The sequence below is a fragment of the Staurois parvus genome, unplaced genomic scaffold, assembly GCF_062004578.1.
Source record: "Staurois parvus isolate SC_StPar_1 unplaced genomic scaffold, SC_StPar_1.0 ptg001113l, whole genome shotgun sequence".
Lineage (NCBI taxonomy): Eukaryota > Metazoa > Chordata > Amphibia > Anura > Ranidae > Staurois > Staurois parvus.
In genome coordinates this window covers 169398-184607 of record NW_028318909.1, presented here as the reverse complement: position 1 = coordinate 184607, position 15210 = coordinate 169398, and the positions used below count along the sequence as shown (strand labels likewise).

General features: G+C 44.5%; 1 protein-coding gene across 1 annotated transcript in view; it reads right to left on the bottom strand.

Moving 5' to 3' along the window:
* Positions 1–5700: 5700 nt before the first annotated feature.
* VPS52 (VPS52 subunit of GARP complex) overlaps positions 5701–15210 on the bottom strand; it is a 53426-nt gene continuing 43916 nt past the window's right edge. Inside the window, exons 18-20 of the mRNA XM_089658950.1 lie at positions 11235–11346; positions 11032–11150; positions 5701–6021 (exon numbers count right to left, since the gene is read on the bottom strand). Of these exons, the coding sequence (XP_089515076.1) occupies positions 5875–6021; positions 11032–11150; positions 11235–11346 (378 nt within the window). The 3' untranslated portion in view covers positions 5701–5874. The remainder of the gene's footprint in view (positions 6022–11031; positions 11151–11234; positions 11347–15210) is intronic.

Genomic DNA, 15210 nt, shown 5'->3' with positions numbered 1-15210 from the left:
ATTTGAAGTATAAAAAAATGTACACTTCATACATGGTAGTGCGATGTTGCTGTGCATGGCAGTGCGGTTCGGCATGGTGTGTTGCAATAAAATGCAGCATAGTACTAGGCTGTGTTGTAGTGTGAATGAGACACTTACCCTAGGCTCACAGCTAAGAGTTTTCTGCAGCGTTTTGCAGAAACGCACAGCAGTCCAATTAACATGATTTCTTATGGGACAGGTTCACATCACAGCGTTTACACCCTGTGCGTTTTTTGGAAAGGGTCAAAACATTGCGTTTTTGGTTCTATAGACTTCAGTGCAAACGCTGCAGAAAAGCATGTAGTGCGTTTTTGATGCATTTTAAATCTGCCTAGCAACAAGAAAAATAAAGAAAAATACGCAGGTGCATAGTAGAGCCATACAAAGCAATGTGCTGCCAATGTAAAACACACACAGCACACAGTTAACCCTTTGATCGCCCCAGATGTTAACCCCTTCCTACCCAGTGTCATTAGTACAGTGTCAGTGCTTTTTATTAGCACTGATCACTGTATTGGTGTCACTGGGGATGTCAGTGGCACCAAGTCAGTTCCCCCCCAGTGATATAATGCCCGCCGCAGTCCCGCTATAAGTTGTTGATCGCCACCATTACTAGTAAAAATAAAAACAAAAAAATCCCAGTATGTATACCGCCATTTGTAAACGCTATAACTTTCATGCAAACCAATTAATTTAGACGTATTGGGATTTTTTTTTTATCAGACATGTAGCAGAATATATTTTGGCCTAAATTTAGGATGAAATTAGATTTTTTACATTTTTCTACTGGACATGCAAAAAGTCAAAAACAGGTTTTTTTCTTAAAAATTGTAGGTCTTTTTTCTGTTTATAAATCCTTAGGAGGGCAAGTGGTTAACTATCTTTATTTTATCTGCAAATTTTTCAGTCAGCCCCTCACGGTTTTCTGATACCAACACAGAAGCAGTGTATCTGAATCTGCGCAGCCTCGGTAAAGCCCATTCTGTTGGGATGGCCTGTAATGTTGCTTCCGGTACTGTTTTCCGCACGGGCACTCACCTTGATACTTGGTGCAACACGCTGAGTCAGCCGCAAAATGCTATACAGTTCAAGGGCTGTGGTCCATGGCTATGGACCCCAGTCCCTGAAGACCCCTTTGAGGGTAGGCACACCCTGAAGGGCAAAGCCTGGACTTTCTATACGTATAAGACAGGTTCACCCTGCCTCTCCGACTTTTACTAGAAAAGGGCTACGCTGCAATTCCATTGCACAGAGCAGGTGAGTATAAACCTGTTTGTTATTTAAAAAAAAAAAAAACTTTGCATTTACAGTCACTTAAATTTTGAAATTATTTTTGGGTTTGCTAACACAGGACAGGTTTGTATCCAGGGATTCCCTGGTGAAAGCACTGGATGCTCCGGTGATTTCATGGGATCAGTGCACCCTGATCTATGGCTTTCCTCTCCAGAAACCACACATCCTAGATGGAGGGTATGCTATTGTTCCCCATTGCTGCTGCGTGGCCCAGGTGAATGTGGTTAGTCGACCTGGCGAGCAGAAGCATTATGTGCCCTGCAAGACTGCCTGATTTCCTGTGCCAAGGCTTTTATTTGCCATCCTGATTCTTGGTCGCTGGTTTTAGCAAGTCTGTTGAAACCCAGCTTCCCAACGAAGACCTCCAGTGGCGCGTTGTCACAGCTGCTAGACGCTTCCATCTTCACTCGGTTCTTCCGGGTTTGCGATCTCCAGCCGTCTGACAGGCCGGGCCACGATGACATCACTCCCGTGCATGCGCATGGGAGTCCCGGGTAGTGGAAGGCTCGGATGGAGGGCAGGGGTGTTGTTGGTCAATGTCAGGCTCTTTCTGCGGGGTGGGGCGCTGATTTTTGTGTTGCGTAGGGCAGCACAAAACCTAAATACACCACTGAAAGAGAGGATATCCTCTTTAATATTTGCGGCTTTGTGAAGTAAGGTGATTGGAGATTTGCGCGGTTTGATCCCATTTACATAATGCCAGGGAGTTCAATGAGTTGATAACCTATGGATAAAATCTCGGTGGTACAGCCCACCTCAGCCTGGGAAATCATCAAAACTGGATAGAAAGCACACAAATGGCGCAAACACATTATCCAAGGTTTATTATAAAAGACAAAAAAACATACAAAATGAATAGAATATGAAAAAGCCTGAACGCCACAATGATGACAGAGTGTCCTCGTGGTGGTACAATCGGCCTGCTGACGTTGTGGCATTCAGGCTTGTACATTCTCTTCATTTTGAATGTTTTTTGTGTTTTTTCTTTTATGATAACCCTTGGAAAATGCGCTCGGTGTTCGCACCACCTGTGTGATTCCTTTCCCCATCACCTCTGCGAATGTCTGAACTAGCTGCCTCGTCTTGCATACAGACAAGGTGTTGTTGAGGCCCAGGACTTCCTTTTTGCCTAACCCAGTCTTGGCCTTTCACCACATTGTTCTGCCATCCCTATGCCCAGCACTAGTTTACCAAAAGGAAATGACTCTCCAGAGTCCAATGTCTGAATGTGGTTCAGGATGTGGGATTCAACTTTTCAGCCACTGCTTCTGGATGACCCCAGAAGGGTGGTGTCCCAGTTTTTCATTCCACATACAGTTAGGTCCATATATATTTGGACAAAGGCGCAATTTTAGGTTTTTTCAAGTATTGAACAAAACATATTCAAGCTATAGTTCTATAATGGACTGAAAGTGCAGACTCTCAGGTTTAATTTGAGGGTATGTACATCCACATTGGAGGAAGGGTTTAGGAATTACAGCTCTTAAGAATAGCCATCCCCCCTTTTTCAAGGGACCAAAAGTAATTGGACAATTGAATCAAAAGCTGTTTTATGGCCAGGTGTGGGCTACTCCATTATTTCTTCATCAATTAACCTCCCTGGCAATCAGATTATGTCAGTATGTCTGTGCTCAATGCGGTACATTGTTTGCAATGGAAATATTATTATTATACAGTATTTATAAAGCGCCGATAGTTCGCTCAGCGCTGTACATTACAAAGGGGGACAGAACATGTGACAGAACAATACCAATACAATGCAAAACATGAGGGGATGGAGGGCCCTGCTCTTTTGAGCTTACAATCTAGGAGGGAGGGGATCTGTTGTTTTTTTTATTGTAGGCTGTAAGTTTTAGGAATCACTCACTGAAATCTGTCCGAACAAGAATCTAGTAAACATCCCGGGTATGATAAAATTTGAAACACGAAATCATAAATTATAATATAATAAATAATCATAAAAAATATAATAATAAATGGAATTCAATATTGTAATCAAACCAAAAACACTAAAACTTTAAATATAGCGCCAAGTTCACACATCACTGATCTTAGTCGCAGAATCATTTTCAGTGTCTGATGAGGAATTTCCCCCACGAATCATCACTCAATTCTGCAAGTGGTTCTGATTTACTATCGCGGTTCTCTAGCCGGTCTAAAACCGCTTTTGACCTAAAGGGACGCTTTTTGGACGCCATGGACGTTTCTCAGTTTCCAGGCAGAAAGAACAGTAAAAATGCAGGCAGGGCGCCGGACAAAGCACTCGGGACACAATGTATGTGAAATGGTTTGATACAGGAATGGAATACTATCAGATTTTAGTGTATTGAGTGAATGTCAAATTTTTACATTTTTTAAATTCCCGCCGATTCCGTCCCACGTACAATGCCGGCATCAGCCAGAGGAGATGGCCGGGGACACTGCAGGGGGGACATCGCGGGAGCGCAGGACAAGGTAAGTGCAGAAGGGATCCCGGAGCAACGCTACAGTGTATTCCTGAGTGTAGCTTGGGGTTACCGCTTCTGGTACTAAAAGTTAACCCCGAGCTACACTCAGGAATACTGCCAGGGGGGTTAAGCAGGTAAAAGGTCTGGAGATGATTCTAAGTGTTTGTGTGAAATTTACTTGTGAGCCCCTGAAGGATGCAGATATCTGTGTGTATATAAACAATATGTCGCAGGCATCCTTGCTCACCCTCATGTGGTGTGCATCAGTAAGATAGCAATAAAAGTATTGGGTGCCGCGCTCTATTTATTGTTTTAAAATTGAAAGAATTATTATTTAAACCAATGTGTGTTAATCTCTCTTAATTATCACCGTGAATAAACATTCGCCAATAAAATAAATAAAAAACAAAATAATTGTAAATAAAAATATAATAATAGTGATTACAAATAAAAAAACCAAACTATAACTTTAAATTAAGGATGAATAGTCCCATATGCACTGAGATGATATCAAATTCCTTATACGTTCAGCGGAAGAATGAATGCAGTATACTCTCCTTTGTAATGGAAAATACTGTATAGCTGCAATGGTTAACAATAGAAGCTGCACTGTGAATCACTGTGGTAAACGAGGTCTCTCCTTCCCCAGCACTCTCCTTAATCCAGTTCTCCTCCCATGGATCATAAGGGAAATAAAAAGAGGTACATAGTGTCTTATCCGGGGTAAAAGACTTTAATGTGCGCTAGTAATACACTAACATGAAATTAAAATGAAATGCGCTTTTCATATATATAACCGCGGATAGCGGTGAGACCAGCCTTGTTGGTGTGCCTGCGCACACTGTCAATACTCGCCGTGTCTGAATGCGGATGCGTGGTGACGTCACTGCCCCTCCCCTACGCGTTGCGCTACAGGGACTCGTAGCTTCCTTTGGGGGAGGGGCAGTGACGTCACCACGCATCCGCATTCAGACACGGCGAGTATTGACAGTGTGCGCAGGCACACCAACAAGGCTGGTCTCACCGCTATCCGCGGTTATATATATGAAAAGCGCATTTCATTTTAATTTCATGTTAGTGTATTACTAGCGCACATTAAAGTCTTTTACCCCGGATAAGACACTATGTACCTCTTTTTATTTCCCTTATGATCCATGGGAGGAGAACTGGATTAAGGAGAGTGCTGGGGAAGGAGAGACCTCGTTTACCACAGTGATTCACAGTGCAGCTTCTATTGTTAACCATTGCAGCTATACAGTATTTTCCATTACAAAGGAGAGTATACTGCATTCATTCTTCCGCTGAACGTATAAGGAATTTGATATCATCTCAGTGCATATGGGACTATTCATCCTTCATTTAAAGTTATAGTTTGTTTTTTTTATTTGTAATCACTATTAATTATATTTTTATTTACAATTATTTTGTTTTTTATTTATTTTATTGGCGAATGTTTATTCACGGTGATAATTAAGAGAGATTAACACACATTGGTTTAAATAATAATTCTTTCAATTTTAAAACAATAAATAGAGCGCGGCACCCAATACTTTTATTGATTCTAAGTGTGGTATTTGCATTTGTAATCTACTGAATCTAATTGCTAAACCCTTCCTCTAATGTGGATGTACATACCCTCAAATTAAACCTGAGTGCGCACTTTCAGTCCATATCCATTATGTAATTATAGCTTGAATATGTTTTGGTCAATACCTGAAAAAACTAAAATTGTGCCTGTGTCCAAATATATATGGACCGAACTGTATGTAGGTGGCTGAGACAGACCATCATTCAGGCTCATGGTCTCAAGGACGGAGGTTCCCATCCACCTCATGTACTCTAATAGCAGACAACATTTCCTAGATGTTATTTATAAGTAGTCTTTGCATTTGTTTAGTTGTCACAATTGTGTTTTCTGAACTGAAGCCAAACAAAGTAGTTTTGTCAAAGACTTTTATTGAACACGGAAAGGGATAATCTATAAATTAATTCTGAACACAAGACGAACAAGACAATCCTGACGTTTACACATAACATAGGGACGTACTCTATATTACAGGCCTTCTTCATCATGGGTGCTTCTCCAGCAGCATCGTCCATTGCCGCCTCCAGCTCAGAAGTTGGGTTTGTGTTTCTTCAGCTCAACCATTAAGTGATGAAGGTTAATTAACTCTGAACAAACCGGGAGATTCCTGAGAGGGGGCTGGGAGAGGATCTTGTGGAATCGGTGGTAGTATTGGATTAGCTGTGTCAGTGCCCCCTGTGGGAAATCAATGTGTATATTTATATATTGAGCTGGATGTGACAAACAACCTTCTGGTGATGAATAGTCACACAAATTCAACGGACATAAATCGCCTTTATTAGTCTATTATCGAATAAAATATTACATACCTTGGCGGCACCCTCTCCCGCGCAGTGACAATTGACATCGAGGTCACCTGCAGAATCGCCAAGGCAAGCTCTGCATTTGGCAGACTACTGACCAATGTGTGGGACCGCCGTGGAACAAGCCATGCCACGAAGCTCAAAGTCTGCCGAGCCGTAGTGCCAACTACCCTGATGTATGCCAGTGAGACCTGGACTTTATACAGGAGGCATGCTAGGCCAGGGCTTAAAATTCCAAGTCCTGAGCTACTAGCCAGGCCTTAGAGTTACTCGCCACCAACAAAACACACACACACAAACATGTACATACACATACACACACAGAAACATGTACACATACGTACAGAGACACATGTACACACACACACATACAGACACATGTATACACACACAGGCAAGTACAGACACGCATACACACAGATACATGTACATACACAGAAATACACACGCACAGACACGTACATACATACACAGACACATGTACGTACATACACACATGTACACGCACACAGCCACATGTACACATATATGTACATACACGCAGACACATGTACAGATACACACAGACACATGTACAATTGTGCATGCATACACAGACACACGGACAATTGTGCATGCATACACAGACACACACACACCACCACCACCCCCCATAAAAAGTTGCAGTACTTCGTTGTTCACTCACAGATCTGGGTACTGCACTCTAGGGGGAGGCAGAGAGCACAGCACACACTCCTTGCTTTGCTTTCACTTCGCTCAGCTATTGAGCAGTCTGACGGCTCCCAGTGCCAATGACAGATCCGGCCTGAGCTCCGAGCCTGCTCAGCAAGACGGCCCTGGGGGACACACTGGCCCCACCATAATTTCCACTTGCCATTGGCGAGCAGGCAAGTGGAAATTTCAAGCCCTGTGCTAGGCAATTGAACCACTTCCGGAAAGAAGAAAATGCCTGAGCTCCTGCGCTGGACAGTTCACTCCACATTATCAATGTCCCCACATGAGTAGGAAAGGAATGCAAGCCTTGCTGCCCTCAACGGACCAGGGAAATCCAAAGAGAACTGTATATAGGAAACAAAGAGGGCGCACGGGCCTAGTGCATTACCTTTAAAAATTAAGATTTATAAAAAGTAAAATACTCACAAGATAAATAAAATCAGTTGACTGGCTCTGAGGAAGAGGTACAACCTCGAAACGGGTCAGCCACCAGCTATATAGAGGTCTACAATCCCCCACCAGACCACCTTCAGGGGTTTTGGACCACATTGCATCCCTTGTGACATGCTTTCCATTTGATTTTATTCCTCGTCAGTATTTTACTTTTTATATATAAATCTCATTTTTAAAGGTAATGCACTAGACCTGTGCGCCCTCTTTTTGTTTCCTATATATAATTGAACCACTTCCCCATGACCTGCCTCCGCAGACTTCTGAGGATCTGTTGGCAGGACAAGGTGCCAGACACAGAAGTCCTCTCCAGAGCAGGCCTGCCATCACTTCACACCCAGCTGATGAAAGCCCAGACACGCTGGGCAGGATGCAAGGAGGCCAGACCACCGCATACCTAAACAGCTCCTCTATGGTGAGCTGTCTCAAGGAAAGCAATCACACGGGGGACAAAGGAAGCGATACAAAGACACATTGAAAGCCTCCTTCACGTCCCTGGATATTGACACCACCACTTGGGAAACCCTGGCACAAGATCGATCGAATGGCGCACGCTGATCCACCAAGGCTGCCAGACATTTGAGGAGAGAAGAACAACCACAGCACAAGAGAAGCGAGCACTCCGCAAAGCCAGTGCTGCAAATGCTGCAACAGTGGTGCCCACATATGTCTGCCTGACATGTGGCAGAACATACGTGCCCGTATTGGTCTTACCAGCCACCTACGGACACACCATGGACTGCCCACTACCTGTTAGATGTCAAGGTCAGCTTTGAAAATGATGGACGAACATCATCATCGTTCATTAGGGGGAAATGGCATCCCTCTATCTATACAGTATTATTTATATGCTTCTGTCTTCATCAGGTAAAGAAATCCAGTCAAAGCAGTGACTGCCAAGTGGGAACCCCTTCAGCATTTCCAGGTTTCTTGCATGGGGACTTCCCTCTTAGCCTGCCATCGTGCTATTTGGCCGCCTACTCCTGCATTCCACTCTCAGGAACCATACCTGTTTTGCGTCCCCCTACCCCCTATTCATTCTTTGGAGGTCACAGCAGCCATCTGAGAATATACTTTGCCTACCCACTTCATCCTCAAGCCAGATGGTTGATCGGGACTCCCGATGGGATGGGAGAGAAGTAGTAGCCGCTCCAATTTCTTGTACAACAGAGCTGATCACTGGCTGTAAAAAAGCAGCTGCAGGCATAACTCCGGTACAACCACCGAACGTCCAGTGATGTATGGATACACCACTGGTCTGGAAGTGGCTATAGGAGGCTTGAAAGACTGGGCTCTGTAAGTGTACCTGCTGCCCACTGCACCCCTGATGCCTCTGGGTCTAAGCCACAACCAGTGTGGGACGTAAGTGAAACAGAGGCACTTATAGGCAGGGGTGTCCCTAGGGTTGGTGTAAACCGGTGCCGGAACACTTGGTGACACCCCCTCCACAGGATGGATCGGATCTGCGGATTGAGCATAATGGATCGGAGTCCAATCCATTATCCTCCCCAATCCGCAGATCTGATCCATCCTGCGGGGATCGTCGGCTTGCAACCTATACGGGGTTAACTGATCTCTCCACGAAAAGGTAAGTTTTAAAGCAAGCCGACCATCAGCTTGCTTTAAAACTTACCTTTTCGAGGAGCTCGTGCAGAGATCAGTTAACCCCGTATAGGTTGCAAGCCGACGATCCCCGCAGGATGGATCGGATCTGCGGATTGAGGAGGATAATGGATTGGACTCCGATCCATTATGCTCAATCCGCAGATCCGATCCATCCTGTGGAGATCGTTGGAGGGGGATCGGATCTGCGGATTGAGGAGGATAATGGATCGGACTACAATCCATTATGCTCAATCCGCAAATCCGATCCATTCTGCGGGGATCATCTGCTTGCATTAAAACTTACCTTTCCGTGGAACGGGTCTGGTGTCACCCCGTGCAAATGGTGTCACCCCGTGCGGCGCGCACCTCCCACACCTGCCTAGGGACGCCCCTGCTTATAGGATACCTCCTCTCTGTGCAGCGAATCAGTGCCTCCATCCCACACAAATCCCACCTCAAACCTAGACCTGGAGGCATCAGCTGGCTGGTATACAGAGGGAATTCCTTTCCTGCCATTAGGAATTTTGGAGGTCTAACTTAGTGCAGGAAGCAGCAAGGAGGAACAGGTAAATCTGTGGTCCCTTGGCAAATTGGAGGGTGTTTGCAAAAAAAGTGTCAGCAATAGATTAGAAGGATTCAGCTGTAAATCTTTGTAAGGGCACATTAAAGGAGTGGCAGGAATCACAGATTTTTGATTCACTGTGCTCACACCCTATTAACGTAGAAGAGATTAGGGGGGTGCCGATACTAAACATTTACACAAGTACTTGCGCAAAAGCTCAGATCCCTATAACCGATATCTTTGTTGTGGAACGTGAGCCCATACAAAACAAATGCGCTCAAATCTCACTGCAAAGAATCGGATGTGATTTATACAGGAATGTGGTGCGATTCCTCTTCGAATCACATGTGGTTTCCCGCACTGCTCCTGTGTGAACTCAGGCTTGTCATAGTGACTTCAGTCTGGGTTCACACAGGAGGGGTGAGGGAAACTGCATGTGATCCCGACAGGAATCGCACCACATTCCTCTTCAAATCACATGCGATTCTCTGCAGTATGATTTGATTCTATTCATTTTTTTATGGGCTCAAATCGCAGCCAAAGGTATTGGTAACTGGTATTGGAAAGGACTTGCTCTTCACTTCCAGTCCGACACTTTCACCCCCTTCCTGTCCAGGCCAATTGTTAGCTTTTAGCGCTATCACACTTTGAATGACAATTGCTCGGTCATGCAACACTGTACCCATGTGAATTTTTTAGCATTTTTTTTTTAGACAGATAAAGCTTTATTTTGGTGGTATTTATTCACCACTGAAATTTTTATTTTTTTGCTATATAAATGAAAAAGTCCAAAAATTTTGAAAAAAAGTGTTTTTCTTATTTAATTTTGCAAATATATAATATTTCATCATAAATCTTGGCCAAAATGTATTCAGTTATCTTTTTAGTAAAAAAAAAAAAATAACCCAAATTAGTTTATAAGCAAAAATTATAATTTTTTAAAAATGTTTTTTACATTTTTTATTTTTTTATATTATTTGTTTTGTTTTTTTCTACATACTGTCACCCTAGCAGTACAGTGTCACCATGGTGACACTGTACTACTTGTGGGGGGTGATAAAGATTTTTTTCTTTTTTTTTTTTTACACTGATTGCTTTTACAACCATAAAGCCTGTAAAAGCAATCATTTCTCCTTCTCTCACTGCATTCTTGCAGCCATTGAGAACTACTGTGTGAGCTGTGATTGGTCACAGCTTGTCACATGGTACAAGGCTGTTGTGAATAGCCTTGTACCATGTGACCTCTGTGATCATTCACAGATTTCACACGTAGTAAGCAATGATTTCACAAGTAACATCTTGCTTACTACTCTGCATGTGATCACTGATTGACCAATCAGTGATCACACGATCGGGACCTCGCACAGAGATACCATCCAGCAATCGGTGTTCCGGAGGACACAGCGGGCACCGGATTGCAGTGCTGTGCGCTCCCAGGGAGCGCACACAGTCCAAAATGGCAGGCGCCGTTTATGAACGGCAACCCGCCCCTGGACTGCCACCGGCAAGTGGTTAAACGACAAGTATCGTCGCATCACTAGAGGTTATTACCTGTATGATGCTGGTTCCATTTTTAAAGTTTGTAAATGATCTCATGACATCTTGACTCAGCATCTCCACAGCCTGTTTCCATGTGGCGGAGAATCCTCGCACCAGCTGAGCCACCCGTGCTGCACAGAGAAGAGACGCGTCATTGCAACAGCCACTGTCACACAGATCAGCAGAGGCTACAGCAAAGTGGCACTGCTTCTCACCTTCCTCGCTCTTCAGACGATCCTGCTGGCCCTTCTCAATCAGAGATTCTGACTCTTTCACAAAAGCAATCATCCCACCAAATGATGGAGCCAGGATCTCCTCTATAAATTCCTAGAAGAGAGTTTAAGATGGAGGTCAGTGATGTAACGTGAATGGCATGCTGCCTGTTATACACACGCTCCACTTCCTGCTGGTAGTTCTGTTCAGTGATCGCGCTATACTGTTCCTCTGCATGCAAGTCTATCAGGCTTCTGAATAAACTGGGAAATCTGTATATGATACACAATCATTAATCACTTCAATACCGGACACTTTCACCCCCTTCCTGTCCAGGTCTATTTTCATCTTTCAGGGCTGTCGCACTTTGAATGACAATTGCGCGGTCATGCAACACTGTACCCCAAATTACATTTTTATCATTTTTTTCACACAGATAAAGCTTTATTTTGGTGGTATTTAATCACCACTGAGTTTTTTATTTTTAGCTAAATAAAACAAAAAACACCTGAAAGTTTTGCACATTTCTTTGTTTCTGTTATAACATTTTGCAAATAAATAACATTTCTCCATACATTTAGGTCAAAATGTATTCTGCTACATTTCTTTGGTGAAAATAATAATAATTGAATTTGTATTTTTTTTTTTCAAATGTTTCTATTTTTTTTATTTTTTATTAAATTTTTTCTACTATTTTATTTTTCAGCACACTGTGACCAAAGCAATACAATGTTATCATAGTAACATTGAACTACTCTGGCCAAGTGATCAGGATTTTTTTTTTAACACATTATGATTGCTAATACCAATACATTTCATTGATATTTGCAATCATTGTTACTGAATTAAACTGATTCATTCAGTCTTTTGTTGTGATTAGCTGTGATTGGGCAAAGTTCATCACGTGATACAGATGGGCTGTGATTGGCCCTGTCTGTATCATGTGACTGCCTTGACCTGGGGCAGACTGACCATTTGGAAATTCGGGCTCTGACTGAGGGCCCGGGGTCAGTAGGGGGCCCCATGAGATGCCCCTGGTAACTTTTTCATAGTCTTTTTTGAGTTTGGGCAAGGACACAGGGGCCCCATGATCCCCTATTGCCCGGGGGCCCCATGAGTTGTCAGTCCGCCCCTGGCCTTGACCAGTCACAGCTAACAACTTAATTGTATACAATTGATGGCATGACAGGAAGCCATCCATTGGATACATGTGATCTGCTGTGATTGGTCACAGCAGTCACATGACACAGGCAATGGACCACTGTAGTGATAGGTCATCGGCTGTGTCCACAACAGATCATGCCGCTACGTGGATGTCATATGACACCCAGTCACAACAGTGAGTGTCCCGCCTGGCCATCAATCTGCTATAGGCCGGACGGGAAGGTGTTAAAGGGGACTTGCACTCTCCCAATCCACTCTAGCATTTCACTCCTCCCTTCACCTGACAATGGTGTTCAGTTATTTCTTGCTAGTTTTTTTGTGGAACCCTCCCAGCACTTCCTGGTTTCTCACCTAGGTAAGAATGCCGTCTAAGTCCTCCTAGGATGTCATGCAGCTCAGGAAGCCTCAGGGGAACATTACAGTGCATTCACCAGGGCATGTCATCAGGGGCAGCTGCCCAGGTTCTTGCAGCTGACTCCCTGGCAATGATTCACGGTCTGCAGCAGCAGAGTGCCAGGCCCCCACACTACACCACTGGATTTGCTCGGGGTGTATGTTTATGTGGATACCCAGTGAAAAAAGTAAAATATTAGAAAATGGAAGAAAAAGCACGTAAAGAGGTGGCAGTCGCAATACAAAATAACTTTTGGGTAAAAGTTGCAATAATAAGTTGATTGGTTTCTACGGAGAGCTGCACCAGATTTTGCACTCTCCAGTTTTATTAAATTAAAGTGGAGCTCCACTCATCCTGTCAAAAAATAAAAGTCAGCAGCTACAAAAACTGTAGCTGCTGACTTTTAAAAAACAACCACTTACCTGTCCCACGATCCCATGGTGTGTCCCCCGCAGCCCGTTTCACCGGCCGTCCTGTATTCCAGGAGGCCGGCATCTTCAGTGTGGGCACCCGGCTGTGACAGCTTGCGTCTTCACAGCCGGGTACCCACTGCGCATGCGTGAGTATTGCTGAGCTTCATGAATGTTCCTGTAGTCTTCTGGGACCTGTCACGTGTCCCAAAAGACTACAGGGAGGGAGGGAGGACACCTTCCGCTTCCGATAGCCTAGGTCAGTGGTCGGCAAGCCGCGGCTCGCGAGCCACATGCGGCTCTTTACAAACTTAAATGCGGCTCTTCTGTGTGCCGGGCGCCCGCTCCCCTCCCTCCTCTCGGGCGGCCGCCCGCTCCCCTCCCTCCTCTCGGGCGGCCGCCCCCTCCCCTCCCTCTTCTCGGGCGGCCGCCCCCCTCCCTCCTCTCGGGCGGCCGCCCCAAAAGTCAGGACTCTGCAGCTGTCAGGATGTAGGCGGGGCAGCCAGGATGTAGGCGGGGCAGCGTGACGAACTCCTCTCCTCTCACAGTCCGCCCTGAAGACCAGAACGGCGCGGGAACACGGCGAGAGGAACGCGCGGAGCAAAGGTAAGTGAATTGACACAGGGGGGATTTACTATATGGGGGACTTACTATATGGGGGACTTACTATATGGGGGATGAATTACTATATGGGGGATGAATTACTATATGGGGGATGAATTACTATATGGGATGAATTACTATATGGGGGATGGATTACTATATGGGGGATGAATTACTATGGGGGATGAATTACTATGGGGGATGAATTGCTATGGGGGATGAATTACTATATGGGGGATGAATTACTATATGGGGGATGAATTACTATGGGGGATGAATTACTATATGGGGGATGAATTGCTATGGGGGATGAATTGCTATATGGGGGATGAATTGCTATGGGGGATGAATTACTATGGGGGATGAATTACTATATGGGGGATGAATTGCTATGGGGGATGAATTGCTATATGGGGGATGAATTGCTATGGGGGATGAATTACTATGGGGGATGAATTGCTATGGGGGATGAATTGCTATATGGGGGATGAATTGCTATGGGGGATGAATTACTATGGGGGATGAATTACTATATGGGGGATGAATTGCTATGGGGGATGAATTGCTATGGGGGATGAATTGCTATGGGGGATGAATTGCTATATGGGGGATGAATTGCTATGGGGGATGAATTACTATGGGGGATGAATTACTATATGGGGGATGTATTTTCAGTTTTAAAAATGTGGCTCTCAAAATAAATTTCAATCGTGGTTTTGGCGAGATTTGGCTCAGTTGAAAAAAAAAGGTTGCCCACCACTAGCCTAGGTGATTGGACTGGAAGTGGGTGCGGGTACCTGTCCCTTAAAGCGGAACTTCCCCTTTTGGGTGGAGCTCCGCTTTAACCTCAATCTCTGTAGCAAAAGTACCTATCAGGTCGTTTTTGCTTTCTATTTCTTGTGATTACCCTCTGCTATAATTTGCTTGGCACCATGTTAGATGTTACAAATAGGAGTACAACTTCTTAAAGGTGGAGTTAGCCTTTTAGTCTTGGCCAGGGGTGCTCAACTTTTTGAAGAGCGAGGGCCACTTATTGGACTTTTTCATTTACATAGCAAAAAAAAATAAAAATCCCAGTGGTGAATAAATACCACCAAAATAAAGCTTTATCTGCCTCAAAAAAAAGCTAAAAAATTCATATGGTTACAGTGTTGCATGACCGCGCAATTGTCATTCAAAGTGTGATAGCGCTGAAAGCTGAAAATTGGCCTGGACAGGAGGGCGGTAAAAGTGTCCGGACTGGAAGTGGTTAAATGAAGCCCTCCAGCGGCACGCTGTCAATGCTGCCAGGGCTTCCATTTTCACCTGGTCCTCCTTCCGGATATGCACGCTCCAGCTATTTGAATGACCGGGCTGTGATGCTGTCATGATCGCAGCACAGGGCTTTGAACTGAGAGCACACGCTGT